Source organism: Megalobrama amblycephala, linkage group LG3 (assembly GCF_018812025.1).
Source record: "Megalobrama amblycephala isolate DHTTF-2021 linkage group LG3, ASM1881202v1, whole genome shotgun sequence".
Lineage (NCBI taxonomy): Eukaryota > Metazoa > Chordata > Actinopteri > Cypriniformes > Xenocyprididae > Megalobrama > Megalobrama amblycephala.
In genome coordinates this window covers 4,924,594-4,945,975 of record NC_063046.1, presented here as the reverse complement: position 1 = coordinate 4,945,975, position 21,382 = coordinate 4,924,594, and the positions used below count along the sequence as shown (strand labels likewise).

The window sequence follows — 21,382 nt, the reverse complement described above, 5'->3', positions numbered from 1 at the left end:
ATCACATCCTGCATATATTTACAGCTATTTACAAAACCAGGAAAACACATTATATTAACAATGAATAACGTCATTACACTGAACTCAGCTTGATCAATGTTGGAGCTCATGAGTTTTGATCAAACCGCCAGTGTTATTTTTTTAGTGCTTTTCACAATCCATGTGGTTTCAAAGCAGAAATTTGTGCCTTAATGTCTTGATGAGTTTGAGATAAATCAGGAATAATAATTTCCTCATGTTTGTGACAGCACTGAATCAGGCTGAGTTTCCTCCTGATCTTCAGTCTTCTTCAGCGGTATTGACTCGTGTGTTTCTTCTGTTTTCTGCTGCGATCTTTTGAGTCGTCTAGATCTCACTGCCTTCTGTGTTTAGAGAAAGACGTGTCATTTAAACAGTGTCCATGAAACATCCTCATACTTTTGGAGAATCATGTAGTATGAAGTTAAAGTCTTCTGATGTTGCAAATCTCAAATCAACACAGTTTTATAAATGATACTGACCTGACAAGACTGCAGACAGTTTGTGATCTCTGTAAAGTCAGAGAAAAACAGAGAGAGAAAAGATATTAGTGGATCTGTTTGAATCTGATCATTCTCAATTAAATTGAATAAATATTCACATAAAGTAAGTTAAAAACTGAATTTAATGGCTGCCTAAAACACAGACATGGAAAGATCCCTGATATACTGTATCCCAATCAATGACCTGAACGAACCAGAGAGCAATAAACACAAAGATTGAACTACAACACACACAGACATCAACACTTCACACACATGACACAATGATGGTGACAAGCACAAAGATCTGAATAATGTTTTTATTACAGATGTGCTCCACATCTCAGGTCATGTGATGATCTCGTGTTGTTCAGTGTTTGAGAGGTCGTGATATTATAACGCTGTTTTCTCTATAACCATCAATTCATCTTCACTACGGTCACGTACACACTGCAGCTAAATTCAGTTTCAGTTCATCTTTTAGTGTCTAATCCTGTTCTGTACACACAGTTCAGTAAAATACAGTAGTGAAAACCACATTCAACAACTGAATTAACTCCCGAAAAATGCAGGTAGTGACAACCGCATACAGTGTGAACAGAACCGAACTGAACAACTAGTTGTTGATGTGTTTTATGGTGCATTGGAGATGTGTCTCTCTTCTGTATGAGCAGTGAATCACAGGGAAAGCAGCACGAGCCTCGACTCATTAGTTTGGTCGGAAACAGCGAACAAGAACAAGCCCACAATAAAACAAAATAAATCCAAAAGATTTACCCAGGTGAAAAAAAGTACATTTCAATAATGTACTTAAAGTGCTCTATTTTTGCACACTAATTTTGTACTTATATACTAAAAATTCTCCTTTAGTACTTCTTAAGATCATCTTAAGGCATTAAGTGTACTCAACTGTGCTATTTTGAGACAGCATGAAATATGAATTAAAATGTGCTTTTAATATACTATCTCTGTATTTAAAAAATATATTTAGTTACTACTTATAGTACACTTGAACCCATAGCGTGCTACAAGTGGTAACCATAACTTAAATACAGAGATAGTATATTAAAAGCACATTTTAGTTCAAATTCATGGTGTCTCAAAATAGCACAGTTGAATACACTTAGATGTTCTTAAGATGATCTTAAGAAGTACTAAAGATGAATTTTTAGTATATTAAGTACAAAATTAGTGTGCGAAAATAGAGCACTTTAAGTACCCTATATTATAGAAATGTACTTTTTTTCACCTGGGTTATGCTGAAAACAAGACAAAAATGTCACGACTCGCATCTGCTCACTTTAATAACTCCATAAACTCAACTGCTTTATGAGCCACGCTTACACTAAAAGCCCAAAAACGCTTATAATAAGTGGACATGGAAACACAGCTCCACGACGCCTCCGTTGACTGTGATTTAGTTAAAAATGCTGAACATCACAAGTCTTTTGTCGCTGTAATATTTCAGAAGAGCGAATACCAAACATGCGAGATGCCAGAACGTTGCTATGGTTACCATGGTGTCAATCATCGCAGTTTCAAGAGCGAGTTTTATTCTTCGATTATTATGAGTCTGAGATGAACATGCGCCAGATACACCAGATACAGTGAGTGTGTTTGAGTCTCTCAGTCACTGTCAATCAAACAGCAGCAAATCAACACAAACAGAGACACAATCTGTGTTAAATATGTAAATGAATCAGACTTCAGGCACTTTAACTACAGCAGAAACTAAAGGATTGATAATTTATTTAATGAATCGTGTTTGTTCTGAAGAAAGACAAATGAAACATGAGACAAGAAAACAGATGAAGATCAGCTCATGTGATGTAAATGATCTGATGGTTTGTAAGAGAAACAGTTTACACTCACTGGACGCAAATAATCCTGAAATCAGCACAGATACGGCAAAGAAACATTCAACTGGAAAGACGATGAATCTCAGATCTCCAACCGTACGATCACCATTCACTGAAAAACACGAGAATATTTGAGAAATTAAATCAGTCTATATTTGTATAATCATGATGATTTCTGCCTCAATGTGAGACGCTTCAAAATATTTCTGTATTTCACTCAAGATTAAAATGATTCTTATTAATACATGTTTAAATATATATTTACCATGAACTTTATTCTGGAAATATTGTCCTCAAAGTGTTGATTTACCTGTTTTCAGTATCAGTTCAGTTATTAGTGCAGTGGAGGTCAGTAAAATAAAACCAACTGATCCGAACAGATAAACCGGGACAAAACGATGAAAACCTGTAATGAAAGTTTAAATGTTTAATATGAAGATCAGATACACAGAAAAACATAAATATACACATTTAAAATGATTTATGAGTCTTTGATTGCTTGATTTAAGTGTTTAGTTTCTTATTAACTGTTTGTAATTAATGTGTTGTTTGATATAATGATTTCAGCCCTTCATTCTTCTACAGATTGTGTTATCACAATCAGTTATTCATATTTTATTTTATTACAGTGTTGAACTATGATGAATTCAACTGATAATTACAGTTAATTAATGAGATCAATCAATGTAAGTGATGAGCGTCACATTCAGTCGTTTCCATCAGAAATCAGATTTATAACTATTAAAACTAAAATAATAAAACACAAGGGACAGTTTTTTTATGTGTCTCTTCTAAACACACAAATCTGTTAATATTTCTGGTCCTGCAGTGTTTAAAATCATGAACTACTGAAGGATTTAACTGTACATGAACTTCAAAATGGATGAAGAAAAACATCAAACAGAGAAGATGATCAATACTGTACCTTGAGATCAAAGATAGAAATAATAGCCCTCTGTGAACTTCATAACTGTCCAGAGTATCTGCAGGAACACCAGCACACAGCCCCATCCGATAGGATCTGTAGATTGATCAGAGTCAAATAAACAATCACTTCTCTTATATATAAAAAAGTTTCCAAGGTTTTTTTTTTTTTCATTACAGGATTGTAGATCAGACAGTGAGAGAGAGAGAAGATGAACAACACACAGATCAGATTATATATCCTGATCATGTGATCAACTCTGTCACGACTCTGACATTTAATAACAATGAACTTTATCATGAAAACACTTTGTAAAATAAACTTATATCTAGATCAATGACGTGTTGTAATTGCAAACATTATTAAAATTTGATCATACCTGTTGTTTTCTCCAGTGTCATGATGTAAAAACCGATCATCACTGCATTCATCACTAATGTGAAGATCATCATCACTGTTCTTCTGACTGAAAGTGAACCTGAAAGAGACGAGAGAGAGAGAATGATTTCATGACAGAAATAGAGCTGATCAGAGATCAGAGGATAAACTGAATAAAGACTCTCAATGTGAAGATGATCAGAGAAACATCTGAACTCTGATCATCATAATTCAAATCACTGAAGAATCAAATGATTCATTTCTGCTGGAGATTAAACAGAAATCAATGAACGAATCATGATTATTGATGAATGATTGACAGATGAATCGAATCATGATTATTATTGATCTGTTCATCAGTGAAGTTACTCAAAACAGTAAATACATATTAATAATTAGTGTGTGTTTGTGCTCATGGTTCATTATATTCCCTTGCTTGTGTGTAAACCTCTAGCAACCACACCAAATACCTTAGCAACCGCACAACAACACCCTAGAAACCACCCAGAATACCCTAGCAACTTTATCTCAACACACAACAACTTTATCTAATATAAACAGTTACAGTGAATCAGATCAGATCAGAGTAACGTGTTTCTCACACTGATGATCAATATAACAGAGATATTGATGCAGTTCAACAGAGATCAGATCAGAATTCATCAAATACTCACAGCCGAGTCTCACTCTGCATCTATAAAACCATCTGTCATTCGTCATCATCAGAAACACTGGTAAAATGACAATGATGATGAATCCTAAAAACAGCAGAGAAATCATATTAATGTTGGATATTATCAGATGACAGTAAATCATAATGAACATCAGTTTCAGTGAATAATGAGTGTTTTAAAGTGACACTGGAGGAAGATGAACATGTTCAAATGTGTTGATCTGAACTATCAATAAAATAAACTCAAATCATTATGAATATGAATCACCTGTTCCAGCAAGATCCAAACGTGTAAAACAGGAGGATGAATTGTAAAGTAGGCAGAATATCAGAGATCATATCAGCCACAAGGTTAAATATTTCAATTATCCGTCCTTCTTTCTTTCCAATCTCTGTGACTAAAACTATAAGAGAAACATTTTCAGTTATTAAGATCTTATTTGATTCAGTTTTGAATCATTATAATGACACAATTTACAACAATAAACAATAAAATCAACAACAAAATCAGAAGAACTGAACAAATCATCAAATATTATAACATATATTATCAATACCAGTAATGAAGTCATTCAATAACCTTCAAAAACCCTTAATGTTTGTAATAAAAACTATATTATGATATTTAATAAAAAAAGATCAATATGTGTTTCTATAATACTCTAAACATCAGATCTGAACATTAAAACATGTTTGTATTTCAGTATCAGAATCTAGTGTGAATTTATTCCAGTAAAGTCATGAAGGAAGTTCAGATCCGTGAATCTGATGAACAGTTTCATCTCGTCACTCAGTGAGTCTCTGTTTCTGACAATAAATCACAGAAATACTTACGGTAAATGATTTTGCAGGAGCAGCACAGAAACACGACTGAAAACAGGACTATAATCACGACTCTGTCAAATACAGCAAAATTCAGAAGTTTTTGCCAAGCAGTCGAAAAAAGAGCTGGAAGAAAGAAAGAGATCAAAACAAATATTATCAAATATCAATCAATCTATAAATACAGATGAGAAGAACGACAAAACACTCCTGTCATTTAACTGAGGGTTTTTATGTAAATCATCGTGTTTTACTATAATTTACACTGACAGTCTCTGTTATAATCTGGTTCAGAGTTGTGTTTTCAGTCTGTTCCTGATACTGACCCCGTGACCTTTGTGCTGCTCATATGACACGTGTGTCATGACTACAAACATGATGGGGGGGTTATGTAAAACACAACAACAGAAATTAAATGTATTCAATAATTTACACAAACATAGGGAGTAAATATTATCACAGTGACAAAGTTATTCTTGTGTGTGTATTTGTGTGTGTGTGTCTCCTCATGTCAGGATAAACAGCTCATTGGGTTTACACTAATGTAAAGTACTTTAGTACACAGTATATACAGAACTAGATCATTACTAAACTATAAACCGGACGCTGCTGTCATTATAATCACTGAAGATCGACACTGTAAACACTGACTGAAGATTATAAACAGATTCATGATGAGGAATAATGTGTCTGTAATTGTAATTTTAAACTCAGTTGAGTTGAAGGTAATGTAACATATTTTAGTGTGACATTTGAAGCAGATTTTGTTCATAATCAGCTGTAGATCAGGGTGAATTTAATAAGATCATGAAATGTGATTCAGTCCTGTAAACATACAGAGATTCACTGAACACATGTAGGATCATACTAACATAAATCGTGGATTAATGTTTCTGCATTTGTTATGATTTGTCATGTAGTTGTTTCAGATTTGTTACTCAATATTCATATTTACAATTACATTAATATTCTGACAACCACAATTTTTCTCACATTTAAATGTGCATTTGAATGTTTTTATGATAATTAGAGCTGATTGATATTTGTATTTGTTTACCTGAATAAGCAACAACTGAGAAAACAACATATTCTGCAACATAACTGTATTTCAGAATCCATGTTTTAATCTTGTCTGTAAAACAGAAAATAATAATCACAATCACAATATCATATAAACACCAACACACTGAAACACAAATGCCACTAAAACACTGATTAATGCTGAAGATTTATTCAACTTTATTTTGTTAAATCATTCACACAAAGATATATAAGAAGTCTGAACATCTGGGTATTGTGATTTATTTTCTGATCTCTAATAAACTGATCACATGACTCATACCTGCAAACTTATTAATATATGGAGCCGCCCAGAGTATCAGGAGAGGTCTCAGAAAATAAAGAGCACAACAACAGACCGTCTCATTCACAGATCCTGAAACACAAACAGATATTAATCATGAGATGTTACTGATTTACAGTGGCAAGAATAAGTTTTTGAACCCTTTGAAAATATCTGGATTTCTGCATTGATTAAATACGGGCTGATCTTAATTTAACTCACAATTATAGACAAACACAAGCTGACTAAACTAATAACACACAATTTAGTACTTTTCACATTTATATTGAATACACTGAGTAATATTTCACAGTTCAGGGTGGAGAAACTAAGTGAACCATTGAATTAGTAACTTGATCCTCCTTCAGCAGCAAAACCTCCATTTAATGTTTCTCTTATAGCTTCTTATAAGACTTTTGACACATTTTGGATCATTTTTTCCCACACATCTGTTTCAGTTGATCAATATTTCTCCTGTAAAGTGTCATGATACACTTTTAATGTCATCGATCCTTCAGTGTCCAGACCCTGAGGCAGCAAAGCAGCTCTAAACCTTGATGCTCTTTCCACCATGTTTCACAGTTGGGAAGAGGTTTTGGTGTTGGTGTGCAGTACCCGTTTCCTCTGAACAAAACCTTGTGCATTAGAGCCAAAAAGTTCAACCTTTGTCTCCGTCTCAGATGTCAACAGAATATTTTCCCCACAAGTGTTGTGGACCTTTCAGGTGGTTTTGGGCAAACATGAGACGTTCCTCATTTTTTTAGACAGCAGTGGTTGTCCTTTTTTCATGAACACCATTCTTGTTCAATGTTTTTCTTATTGTGGACACATTGAACAAAGACTTTCACAGTTTGTGGAGTTTTCTGTGAAAGCTTTTGGGATTGAAACATAGTTCACTATAGCTACTCTTTGAGAAAAACAGATTTGACTTTGTGTGCGTTTATTTAAGAGAAGGGCATCTGTTCAACCCTCACTTCCAATCTCACCTCCTTCATTTACTCCAAGATTTTGGTGAAGTCGTAACACTTACTAATGACAGCCCTGTCAATGATCCTCAGTGTCTTCAATACACTTCTGAGAAGTACAACACTTTGTGTGTTATTAGTGAAGTCAGATAGTGTTTGTCTATAACTGTGACTTAAAAGATCAGTACCAGTAATAAATGCAGAAATCTTTTCAAAGGGATCACAAACTTATTATTGCTACTGTATTATCAAACATACATATGAGTGTAAGATCTCAGGAGTGTGATTGTCATCATTAGAGGACACAAAACACATCAGACAGTGAAATGAAACACAAGCTGCTTCAGTCACTGCTGTAACACTTCTGAGGACAGACTTTATTGAAATATGATACTGATATAAAACAAAACTAATAAATTAAAGTGTACGCTTAATTAATATGGTGTAGTGTCATTTTGAGATGTATTGATGTATCATGATTAGAAACACTCACCTTCAGAAACACCCCAGAAGACAAAAGCAAAAAACATGATCATATTTGGACAGACGGCTAGAGACAGATGAAGACGGAGGAATGAATCTAGAGAGAGAATAGAAAATAACTTCAGTTTTATTAGATTAGCAAATTAAGATTGAATTAAATATTTTCATTTACATATACATTTATTAATTTAGTAGACACTTTTAATCTAAAGCAACTGACAAATGAGGAAATACTGTCACGGTTTGGTGAGATGATGATAAGCAGGTGCAAAGATGAAGATCAATTCAAACAGTCCATTATTAACAAACCAAAATAACAAGAACAAGAACACAATATAAACTTAACCAAACCTCACTCAAGCATAAACGAGAACCGATAACCAAGCACAGAAACACAAGCATATAAACACTAGGAGCAAACAAAGGGAATTAATTAGGGAACAGGTTGACCAATCAAATGAGTAACCAAGGTAACTAACTAAAGCCCGGGATACACTGCACGATTTTATCAATCCTATAAGATCATTACAAATCACAGTGTGTGACATGGATCTATTAAGCTTGGGTACAACAAGCATGTAGACTGTACGATCATGACACCTGTTGAGTCGTGAGCTACAATTCAAGTTTCTATAGATGAACAAAACGTCATCAGCATGTGCTAGTGGTAAATAATAAATCATGTTGAATCACTTCAGCAGTTGTAGTTTTTATGTGTGCTGAAAAACAGAGGAAACAGCAAAAGAGGAGGGGAAAAAAGTTCGAGGTAAGCGGTTTTAAGTTTTAGCGCCATGTCGGGTTGATTTCATGTTGCATTTTTATTATCTGGTCAGTAGTCGTAGGTCTCTCAGCAAACACACTGTGTGTTGATCATGCTGAATTTCTGACACTGTCAGAAAATATCGTAGGCTATCTTTGGTCACGACTTTGAACCTCTCTCACTGTAGGACCACCGATTAAGAGCCACGATCACAGAAATCGCCACGATTGTTTCATCATGGTAATCTTTCATCTGGGACAGCCAAATATCGTGCAGCATGTCCCGGGCTTAAGAACTCAACAGCAATGACAGAAAACAAACTCAAAACTGAACATAACCATGACAAATACACCCTTTTTATCCATCATAATTTTTAAATATTTCATAATAATATTGCCTAATCAGTCTCATTCAAACTAAAAAAATGCTAATTATTAAAATTAACTTTAATACAGCCAAAGACAATATTTTCCTTAAAGCAGGGCACACAAAATGTCAAACTCTCTGGTATCCCTTCAGGCAGGCACTCTTCAGATTTTGGTAGCCATGCAGAAATTAATTTAACCAGCCTGAATAAAAAAAACAAAGACCTTTTTTATAAATAGAAAATTGGATAGGAGTCGAAACATTTCAAAATGTTTCTGTTTCATATATTCAACAATTGTATATAAAATAAATTGTATATCAAATTGCAATCATCAATACAAATATGCATTTGGTTCTGAATTTCTATCTTCTTCATCCTGACCTGTCTTTTTTGGCTGAGTAAAACTGAAATACCGGCGTAAATAAATGTGCCTCTTAACATTATCACATACACGAGTGTGTCAGCACATTCTCCACGGTGCATGTAATCTCTTAATTGAGTGTTATTTTTTATTACTTAACCTGCCCGATCCGGGAATATAAGATGCGATCTGTGCTTTCCTAAAATACACACAAGCCCAGTAATGTTGCATCGGCTAAACTTTACTGCAGAAAAATCATCAGGATCAAAAACATTCGTGATCATATTTTTCCTTTAAACAACAAGTCGAGAGAGTGAACAATGCAAATCAAGGAAGGAATTTGATTCACCATTTAAGACAGGCCATTGGGCAGGACGGTGTTACATGACAGCCCCGGGGCATCAGTTTACCGATTTTGCGAGCCCTGCCTTATATTTCAGATACCTCTAATTTATCTTTCTACTGTACATCATATAATAACTATATTTTTGATAATCACTAGGCAGCAGTACTGAGCCAGATGCATTGTGGGTATTTTTTTAAACTAACACAGCTCATTTTGATTCTCTCTCACACACACACAAATTCAGGGGTAGAATGACACGGGGACAGGAAGTTGTACATTCATGGCAAAAAGTATTGGCAGTACAATTTTTGTGTTTCACAAAGTTTGCTGCTTCTGCGTTTGACATGATTTTCCCCCACATGTTTCTGTGGTATACTGGAAAACACTGATACATTTTACAAGCTTTTATTGGCTAAAACATTCAATATACACAAAGAGTCAATATTTACAGTGTTGAGACTTCATAACCTCTGCAATTCACTCTGTTATGCTGGATATCAGCTTCTGGACCAAATCTGATCCATTCTTGCCTTATTAATGCTCGGAGTTGATCACGATCTGTGGGCTTTTTGAGGATTGATCTCAGGTTCTCTATGGGATTAAGATCTGGGGTTACGTGGCCACGGATCCAAAACATCAATGTAATGATCTCCGAGCCACTTATTATCATTCTTGCCTTGTGACATGCTGCTCCATCATGCTGGAAAATGCACGGATCACCACCAAACTGCTCCTGGATCAGAACAATCTGGTTCTTTCAGATGCAATTTTCTTTCCAGCAATTTCCTTGCATGTAAGGCTATTTTGAAGCGAAACGATGGTGCTGCATGTCTTTCTTTGGAGGTTACCATTGCTAACACAAGAACACAATGACTGGAAGCACTTCTTCCCATAGCAATCAGTCTGCTCCTATAACTCAGTCAGAATAATAGAGTGATTTTTCCTGACTAGTACTCGATTCATGAAGTGATGTGATCTGGTCAATGCCAGGGCCAAAAAAAGTTACATTTTTGTGATAAAGTTAGTTTTTTTCTTTCTTTGTCCAATGAAGCTTTTGTGTCATGATTTAAAATGCATCTTAACACTCTTCTCAATAATCTAGAAACAATGTGAATCAACACCACAACAACTGAAGCAGCAAACTTTGCATGTGATTTATTAATTTACCATGACTGTATGTTCACTTACCAAGTAGTTTCGGTTCCAAAGTAGCGTAAGTTGAAAACACAGATCTTTGTTCGCTGTAAACTCTACATCTGTATGTTCCCTCATCTTCAGCTCTCAGTTTGTTTAGACGGAGGGAGAAGTTTCCATGTTGAATCTGATCAGTAAAGAAATGAGCTCTATCATGATAATCCTTATGTTGTTCTTCTGGTTGACTCTCTCTATCTGGATACAGCTGAACTAAAGTAGCGTCTTTTCTCCATTCCAACTTCAGACCCTCTGATGGTTTATCACAATAGCAGGGCAAAACCACTGAAGATCCCAGAGGAAAAACCAGAGGCGCAGAGGAAACTTTCACTGTAAAACAAACAAACAAACAAAAAAACACTTTTGCTCATAAAAAAAGAAAAAAGTGAATGCACACATTTCTTTTAATTATCAGTCAATTGGTTTAGTCTGAAAACTTGATTATTCAAAAAAGATAAAGTTTCAATATACTAAACAAGAACACTTTCTCTGTTTTATGTTTCTTCCTGTGCATTTGTGGTCATCAGACAAATGAGCAGAGCAGAAGTGTGATCCAGATGCACCATGGGTACTTTTACACTAGCACTAGATAAAGTTGTTTAGTTATTATGTACATTTTAGTGGCATTTCTACCAACAACAGACACTAAGGGCCCTATTTTAACGATCTAAACGCAAAGTGTAAAGCGCAAGGCGCAGGTGCACTCAGGGCGCGTCCAAATCCACTTTTGCTATTTTAACGACGGAAAAACGGTCCGTGCGCGGGGGCGCATTTTTGAAATGGGTTGTCCCTATTCTCTTAATGAGTAATGGGCGTAACGTTCAATAAACCAATCAGAGTGTCATCTCCCATTCCCTTTAAGAGCCAGATGCGCTCGCGCCATGGCGGATTGCTATTTACATGGCGTACAGGCGATGAGTCAGTTAATATATATGTGTGTGTATTGGCACAATTGTTCAATTAATTAGCCAATTTCGTTCATCATTATAAGTAGTAATAGGCTGAATTGAAAATAGGTAGCCTAATTCTAATACACGCAATGACTATTCATCATTACATTTTTATATTTATGTAGCCTACACAATAATATTCTTTTACACTGTAATCCTTTTGTTTTTAATATTTGGCATGTTTGTGTGATGCGCATCGCTGTGTGTAATAAGCAAAGTCAACGCGCACTGTGGACGCGCTCAGAGGCGCAGTTTCTACCAACGCGCTCTAACAAAAAAATATTGCGCCATTGACTTTAGACTTTAGACCAGGTTTGAGTTGGTCTATGGCGCAGTCTATTTTCAGCTCCTTAAAATGCGCCTGAACACACCTCTTTTTTAGACCAGCACGCCCATGGGCGCACTAACTGGCGCAAATGCATTTACTAATTTAAGGACGTGGCGCTGAACGGGAAAACCCGAACGGCGCCGGACGCAAACTAGCAAACACACTTGCGCTGCGCCTTGCGTCGCATTGCGCCGTGTGTATTATAGGGCCCTGAATGATTCCAGAAAATTCTATATTTGATCAAATGTTGGAGAATAAAGCGAGAACAGTGAGAACAGCACTCTGGTACTACAACAGTACAGAAGCCCTGAGAGGCCGTCAATTTATTATTATTTTTCTTTTTCGTTTTCTTGTAATTGCAACTTAATTTTCTTTTCATCTTGACATATAACAAAACATAATTTCTTGTGATCACTACTTAATTTTTCTGTGTACTTGAAAATGAATAAAATGAGTCTTCAACGAGCCCAAAAGAGCCCACGTCACGCCTCTCTTCATCTCTCTTCACTGGCTACCACTTGCTGCTCGCATCAAATTCAAGGCGTTGATGCTTGCTTACAGATCTGCCACAGGCTCAGGCTGTATATTTGCAACTTAACATTTACTTACATGTAAATGTTTCCAACAACGTTTAAAGAGAAATTCACAGTTTTAACCAGTGTAACGGACTGTGTCATTGTGTCTGTCAATGATGTTGTATCTGCGTTACCCTTGATTTCCTGTTCTGTTTCCATAAAAACCATTGAAACACCAAAGACACTTTAATATTAGGGCCTGGTTTCACAGACAGGGCTTATATTAAGTCAAGAGCTAAATGAGCATTTCTGTAGTTATTCATTAATGATGGAACAGTATTTTAAAGTGTTACCTTTTTGGTGTCTTCTTGTCAAAATTATGTAAAAAAAATCCTGTAAATAGTCGGTTTTGTCTTAAGCCGGGTGCACACTGTACTGTATTTATAATAGTCTTTTACGATTGTTGCTTGTCATACTGAGCAAACATGATCCTCTTGTCAGCTGTCGTTAATGTCAGACTGTACGACAGTGAAAACGTGTTAAAAACAGATGCACACAAGAAGACTTGTCCTTTTACTTCATCCCACGACACGTGCAGTGACTGTTTCATTACAGTATATGTGGGATTGAAATGATGGCTAACAAAGAAATCTCTAGCATTAATTTTGATCATGGCTTGTCTTGAAAAACAAAGACAATGTGCCGGTCGTCATAGCAGAAGTCACACTGCAGGACTGTCAGACAAATCTTCTGAAGCTGCCAGAATTTCATCAGAGGTAAAATGTGATCGCAACGGTGACTCATTAATCACCTGTCGGTGAACGTCAAACTAGCGATCAAAGACTACTGATTTTAGCCTAGGATCAGAGGAATCTTTCAGGATTTGCAAAATTTGTCTCAGACAATCAAATTGTGGCAAAAATCCTACAGTGTGAACCTGGTTTTCAGTGAAGATAAGAAAGAAAGAAAGAAAACGCTTGTGTAACATTATATTGGATCCGTGCATTCAGTCTTAAAGTGACAGCAGACTAATAATCCTGTCTGTGTAATTAACATTAAACAAACAACTAAAGCCAAAGAGAAAATTCACTCACTGATCTTGACTGAATAACTGTTGAAACTATGTTTGTGATGTATATTTTATTTATAAAGTGCAGTGTTACTTTACATTTGATTACAGTTTCTGTACATGAATATTAGACCTACCTGAAAATCTTAAATCATTGTCTATTTCATTTGTTTCTTTGTTCAGTTGTATTTATTTGTGCTTTTGCTAATTTGTTTTTTGTTTTCAAATTTAATTAATGAGTGTTTACTTGTCTCTAATGCTTGTATTGGTTATGTGGTATTTTTGTTAAAATCATAGGCTAAAGTTACTTGTGTAATTGTTATTTAACCTGTTGATTTTTGTTCGTGGTATTCAGCTGCAATGAGGGGTTTTGCAAAAAGATTCAAATAAATGTGAAGTGTGAATAAGCAGAATCGGAATCAGAATCACTAAAATTCAAAATATACCCAACGCTATCTCTAACGCAGGACAAACCCATAGTAGAGGTGAATAAAACATGTACTGCCCCATCAGGAATACATGTTCAGAGTTCATAGAGGAGATCCTTTACTATCTAAAGAATTACACCAGATCAGATCAGTGGATCATTACAGTATCTCACAATTATATTTATGACTGTATTTACACTGACTAGTTATGTGATAATACAAATTCAATACTGTAAATAATCAACAAAATGTAAATCAAGTATTGATTAGGCTCAGTCTTCATTTCTGTTTTATCTGTTCACTTACCGTAGAAATATGAAGAGAGAAAAGAATCTAGGGAGAAAGAAAAACAAAAACAACATTTCAGTCAAAGTGAACAAAAGCTTTACAATGTAACAGGTTAAATGTTCTGTAATCATTATTTAATTATTAAAATTATATTAAATTATTTGTTATTTAACTATTATCAATGATTATTTTAGTAGCACAGTGCTGACAGAATTACACCAGTTCTGGATCATTAATGTAATGTTTGTTTTTATTGATTCCAATACCAATACATAGTAGCTTTCTTTAAAAACAGTTGCCATAGTAACATTACATGACAGTTAAATTCAGTTAATTGCATCAGTTAAAGTTCGTACAACACAGAAGACACTTGAAGCAGCCATTCATTTTGTGATCCTCTGTAGAAAGCGTTGTCTGTAAGTTTTGTGATTAATTTGTGAAATTTACTATTTATAAAGCTGTGTATTGTGGAATTTTAGCCATTTTAAGAACTATATACAATGAATTCATATTAGTGTTATGTTGTTGGAGATAACTAAGTATTTCTATTATATTTACATCTCCTCTCTGTAGTTTCACTCTGTTTCAACATATTCATCGTGGTGTGGAATAAAGCAGCATTCTCCCACAAGCTGACATGTTGAAAGAGTTTACCTATCTGTCTAACTTTAGGAAGAGAGATGTCATGAGGGCAGAGTTCATAGAGGAGATCCTTTAAAGAATTAATGATCAGATCAGTGGACCATTACAGTATCTCACAATTATATTCATGACTGCATTTACATTGACTAGTTGTTTAATACTGTAAATAATCAACCAAATGAAAATCATGTATTGATTAGACTGTTAGTTATTACCCCCGAAAATATCAGCTTAGAAATGATTAAAGTTTCTTATAAACGTATTCACAGATTTTATCCAGCAAATCCTTATTTACAAAAGGAATAAATGTAAATTGTATTTTTTCTAACAAACATGAGGAAACTGCCTTGCACTTATTTGGCACTGTACATACTCAGTTACACTATGGTGTTGGGTTCAAAAATTTATCAACGAAAATATTAAATGTTCAAAATCTCTTTCACTCTTGTGGGAAAACATACACTTTGGCTTTACTGACTATTCTGATCAAGAAGAACAGAGCTTTTACCTAAATACATTTACTTGTTGACCAATATTGTTAACCAAATTTCACATTCATAAGTGCAAATTTACCAATAAGAAACCAAATTTTATGATTTTGTTGACTGAAATATCTATACACATTGAAAGTATCAGAGACTCTTTAAACAAGAAAGCTTTATATATAACTTTATAAAAAAAATTTTTTTTAAATGTTATATAAAACTTTCTATATATATATATATATATATATATATATATATATATATATATATATATATATATTCTCTCTATGTTTTGAACTTTTAAATTTGGCACCTTGTTTTATTTGTTGTGATTTGTTCTTTTCTTTTTTTTTTCTCTTCTTCCTTTTGATATTCTTTCTTGACATACTGTATGTTATTGTTCTTTGTTAAAAAAAAAGAAAAAGAAAAAAGAATCTCAGCTCCGGAGGATTCCTAAATCCTCAGTGATTGTACACACTGTAAGGACAGTAAGGATGGCATCGGTTTTACTATATTAATTTGAGCACAAGTTTGATGATGAAACTCTGGAAGATTTCAACCTGAACCTTCATCACATGGATGACTTGAGCAGGACGTTTCTCAGTGATAAGTTTTACTCAGTTTGACGTTCATCATGAGATGTTGCAACTGTAATTCCTCACCATCAGCATTAACAAGTGTATGTCCATCAACAAACCGATGTGTATATTTATCATTTATTAATTGCAAAAATCAACACAGCTAAAAGAAGATTAAAAACTTTGAGCCTATTTTATTTCTGAAACTGATTTATTTATTTATTTATTTATTTTTTTTTTTGCAGCAATGATGTTGTAACACTTTTTCCATGGCCAAACCTACTAATTCATTTGAAACACTCCTTTTATTATGCTTTTCAGTCAAATGTGATTCTGCAATATTATCTTCCCTTTGCGCTTCACTTTTCTTCACTTTATGGCATTGTTTTGACAAGGGGTGGAGTCAAGGAACTGGGCCGTGTTCAGCGGGCCTGACCACGCCTTCCTCCAAGTGACATTATGGGCTTGAGACGGATCACAACAGGGGATGCTCGGTGGTTGGCAACAGATGAATTGAGAGTGGAGTGCGCAAGTAATCTAGAAATGGAGGAAGAGGTATCAGGAGAGGAAAGTTGAGGGAGTAGAGGTAATGAGTGGATAGGAAGGATAGGAAATTGCTATTATTCTTTAAATAACAACAAAAAAGGCTCTGGGATTGAAGATGATACAAAAAAGTGATTGTTCAATTCCAGAAAACAAGAAATGGGTAATATCAGGAATGTCTGACTGTCAGCAGAAAGAATTAAAGCAAATATTTCTGGAGCTGAAGTAAAGGAAGTAAGAAGACTTCAGTTTGTCAAAGACACAGAAAGGAAGGACAGTCTCTCTATGATGATTCATTTTGAATGTATGTACCATTGTATGTACCTCCTCTATTAGATGTTACAAATGTCAAAAATATGGCCATGTCAGCAGTTTGTAGAGGCAAGCAAAGGTGTGTGAGATGCGGAGGAGAGCATGATTACGGTAAATGTGAACAAGATATAAGTCTCAAATCTAACTGTGGTGGAGAGCATATAGCGCAGGGTATGGAGGATGTCAAGCAAGACAAAAAGCTTTGAAAGTACAAAATGTAACAGTGGAAAAAGGACTAACACTGAGGCCCTGAAGAGAGTGGAACAGGAAACAAAAGAGAATGAGATAATAGCACCCCAAATAGGCTATAAATGACGGGTCGGGCACTAGAATAGGTAGTGGACAGATGGCAGCGATGGATTTAACTCTGGGATCAGATATTTTTAAAAAAAAAGTGTACTTGGAAAGTCCTAACTCAGAATAATATAGGAAGAGATCATTTTCCAATTTTATGTAAAATAAGGACTGATATTCAAAAAGAGGAACTGGAAAGAATGGAAAGATGGAATTTCAAAAAGGGCAGTTGGGAAATATTTAAAGAGATTTGTGAAATCAATATGTAGAGGTTTTTGGTTGAACTTAAAGGATTAGTTCACTTTTAAATAAACTTTCCCTGATAATTTACTCACCCCCATGTTATCCAAGATGTCCATGTCCTTCTTTCTTCAGTCGAAAAGAAATTAAGGTTTTTGATGAAAACATTTCAGAATTATTCTCCTTATAGTGGACTTCAATGGGCACCAAATGGTTCAATTCATTTATTAAATGATACCCGACGATGAATAAGGGTAGCGAAACGATCGGTCATTTAAAAAAAAAAATTAAAAAAGTTTACGTTTTATAAGCACAAATGTTCTCCTTGCTCTGTTCTGCGATGCACGTTCGTGACGTCACGTAATACGCAATTATGTTGAAAATGTCACGCTTGACGTAGGTGGAAGTACCGACTCAGTGTTTACAAGTCAAACGCCATGTACAAAAAAAGATAAAACGATTTTGAACTTCGAGGAGAAGATGAGCTTTTCGCCCTGCCCTACCTTTTTGGTACACAGAGGAAGAAATTATGCAGATGGAAGAGACTCCTGCGGCGACACACACCTCTCAAGCATCGGCAGACGAAGATCTAACGAGACGTGGTGGTGCACATGTGGCAAATGCCAACCATTTGCCAACAGAGGAAGAATCTCAATGCTGCCACGACTGGACCATTTCAATCCCGCCAATAGAATCAGTCGGTGAGTCCCTGTTTCCATCTCGCTGCATTACCGGACAAAATGGATTTCCACCGTTACTGAGCAACAGTGTTTTTAGGGGGTCGCACACCGGACGTGAAGCTTATGTAGGAACTGTGGACGAACCAGACAAATGAATCATTCAGATGATTCTTTCAAAACATATTTCTAATTCAGAATCGAGGTTTCGGCTCCGGCTCGTCTACAGAGAGAACCAATGCTGATGGCTTTTACGACCCTATGCTTCCTGATAGCAGGAGAAGTGACATACTAAAGGGTCACCCAAGAAGATAGATCCTTTGATCACCAGAGCAAAGAAACAGAGAGACAATGCAGACCCCTTTTGTTTCCTTACTTCACAGGAAAGCCAAAGAGACTGTTCTACAAATAAAACCGCTTCAAAATTGTTCCAACAATTTTAATGGACTTATCAAACATCTTTTAACTACATACATTTTGCATTATGTGTCCACAAGTACTACCTGTAAACAGTTAGGCTTTAGAACACTCACAATTCATGTAAATATGTTAACTCTTGACTGAATGACTGTTGTCTGATCTTATTTGGACTTGATTTATTTCTTTTCATCTTTCTTAAATCATGGTTTGAATGAAATCTGTTTAAAATGTATCATATTCCAGTTAATAGGAATTATGTTAAAATGGCACTCTGCTAAAGCAGAGACAGACCAGGATGTAACACTTATGTTTTATTGGGGGCAGAGGAAGGCCCTCTTGAAACAGGACAATGTCTGATTGGCCAAGACTCCTTAGAGGTGTGACAAACAACTAAGTTTAAATGATCATATTGCAAGATAGTGAACTAGGAGTTGGTTAGTTCTGGTAAGAGAAGCCAAGACTAGTACCAAGAACAAGTAACAAGAAGAACAGACAAGCTGCTCGTTCAAGCCATCCAACCTTCACTCACTTTTCTTTTCTTTACTTAATTTGCCTTTACCGCTGAAGTCTTGTGTCCTAAGTTTCACCGCAAAGTTCAACCAATGACTTTTGCCGCTTCAACCCCAGCGACAAAGAGACTTCCTTTCATTGTTCCACACGGACCTGACCTGGACCAATCATCGACTTGGCAAACCCTTCTCTGCACGACGAGGGAAATTCACCTTTAAGTCAACGCAAGCAAGTACCTCCAGATGAAAACTGAACTGGTGCATTTAAATTAATGATTCATGGTTCGTTCGGGTCTTTGAAATGCATTGATAGGAATTCTGTTAATCATATCTCTCTCTCTTTCAAAACTCTTTTCTCTCTCATTTCCTTCTTACTGCAACGCGTATGAATGTATGTGCGTGTGTTTGTGTTTGTGTTAGATTAGTTTGTGTTAGAATAAATAAAATCTCTTGTAGATCTTAAAAAGAAAGTGTCTTGTATTATGTGATTCTAAAATTTAATGTCTTAAACTGTCGATCTTAAGTTAATCAGTGTTTTCACGATTGTTGGATATTTATATCCGTTACAATATATTTATAGCCTCGATCTGCCCATCACTATGTTTATGTACATACTGACTTCACCCTGTGCTGCAAGATCCATTAGTTTTACACTTTTAGTTTAACAGCTTGAATAAAGTCTAAAAATGTATAATAAACGTAGCCTTTTCTTTCCTTTTGCTTTGTTGTGCAATTTTTCCATGTACACTAACCTCAGTGTGAAATATTAAAGCATAGGCATATGTATCGTTTCCCCGTCGACTTAAAACTCACCCATCATGCAGCTCTTCTATCAGGAGTCGATTCAAAATTGAGCTTGCGCATATATAATGGTGTGCGATACCTGTGAGTTGTCAGAGACACAACGCTGCACGGTGCCGAGCTTCGCGTCCGGTGTGCGACCCCCTTTAGAGGTATTTTTGTTCTGATGGAGAAGAGTATGACAGTCTGATGGCACTGACAACACAGGATGGAAGAACCATTAGTTGTTTTACCTTTTTTTGTAAATGGCGTCTGACTTAGTGCAAATGCACATTCAACTTGTAAACACCGACTCGGTACTTCCGCCTTCGTGGCGTCACAAATGCGCATCGCAGAACAGAGCAAGGCGAGCATTTGTGCTTATAAAACTTAAACTTTTTTATTTATTTATTATTTTTTTTAATGACTGAAAAGACCCTTATTCATCGTCTGGTATCGTTTAAAGCCCTTTGAAGCTGCACTGAAACTGTCATTTGGACCTTGAACCGTTTGGTGCCCATTGAAGTCCATTATATGGAGAAAAATCCTGGAATGTTTTCATCAAAAATCTTAATTTCTTTTCGACTGAAGAAAGAAAGACATGGACATCTAGACATTGTTAAAATAGAGCGAAACCCACATAAAGTGAAGCGCAGAATAAAAGGAGTGTTTCAAATGAATTAGTAGGTATGGCCATGGAAAATATGTTGCAAAATCATCGCTGCAAAAAAATCAGTTGCAGAGATAAAAATAGGATCAAAGTTCTTAAGCTTCTTTTACAGCTGAGATTGATTTTTGCAAATAATTATATCTTTATTTTTGCACCACTTTATATTTTGCAATTCATTTTTGTTTGCAAAACGTTTTTTTCTCTATCAGTATTTTACTCTTTTGCAAATATATGTTGTATTGTTTTGACTCCATACTGCACCATGTTTAATGGATAAGGGTTTTGCAAAGCCTGTGTCAACCTCGCAGAGATTTGAGAAGTAGATGTCAGTAAAATGACAGGAACACAACTGAAAGGTTATACTACTGTTGTATCGCTGTGGAAATTTGAACTCTTCACATCCTTTGGAAGGGTTTACAAAGAAAATTTGCATTCGCAGCGCTGAAAACAGCATCTTCTCACATGTACACAACACTAACCAGCTAGAGTGATTGAGGGCGGGTCAAAGTAGACGTCGATCACGGGCAGCCAATGAAGACCATAGGTGGGTTTTATGCAAATGTGTTACAAACCCGATTCCAAAAAAGTTTGGACACTGTACAAATTGTGAATAAAAACAGAATGCAATGATGTGGAAGTTTCAAATTTCAATATTTTATTCAGAATACAACATAGATGACAT

At 35.4% G+C, this 21,382-nt stretch overlaps 1 protein-coding gene and 2 long non-coding RNA genes across 3 annotated transcripts in view; 1 reads left to right on the top strand and 2 right to left on the bottom strand.

Moving 5' to 3' along the window:
- Positions 1-124: 124 nt before the first annotated feature.
- On the bottom strand, positions 125-2,807 carry LOC125264333. Its single transcript, XR_007184069.1, has 4 exons — positions 2,670-2,807; positions 2,373-2,471; positions 501-529; positions 125-362 (listed from the first exon to the last, which is right to left on the bottom strand). It is a non-coding gene; the product is annotated as an uncharacterized LOC125264333 (long non-coding RNA).
- A 486-nt stretch (positions 2,808-3,293) lies between these two features.
- LOC125264330 (butyrophilin-like protein 2) overlaps positions 3,294-21,382 on the bottom strand; it is a 34,410-nt gene continuing 16,321 nt past the window's right edge. The window contains exons 4-12 of the mRNA XM_048183578.1: positions 14,569-14,595; positions 10,970-11,302; positions 7,958-8,044; positions 6,500-6,592; positions 6,215-6,289; positions 5,170-5,283; positions 4,604-4,739; positions 3,664-4,420; positions 3,294-3,380 (exon numbers count right to left, since the gene is read on the bottom strand). Of these exons, the coding sequence (XP_048039535.1) occupies positions 4,372-4,420; positions 4,604-4,739; positions 5,170-5,283; positions 6,215-6,289; positions 6,500-6,592; positions 7,958-8,044; positions 10,970-11,302; positions 14,569-14,595 (914 nt within the window). The 3' untranslated portion in view covers positions 3,294-3,380; positions 3,664-4,371. The remainder of the gene's footprint in view (positions 3,381-3,663; positions 4,421-4,603; positions 4,740-5,169; positions 5,284-6,214; positions 6,290-6,499; positions 6,593-7,957; positions 8,045-10,969; positions 11,303-14,568; positions 14,596-21,382) is intronic.
- LOC125264331 lies at positions 14,880-15,181 on the top strand. Its single transcript, XR_007184068.1, has 2 exons — positions 14,880-14,966; positions 15,124-15,181. It is a non-coding gene; the product is annotated as an uncharacterized LOC125264331 (long non-coding RNA).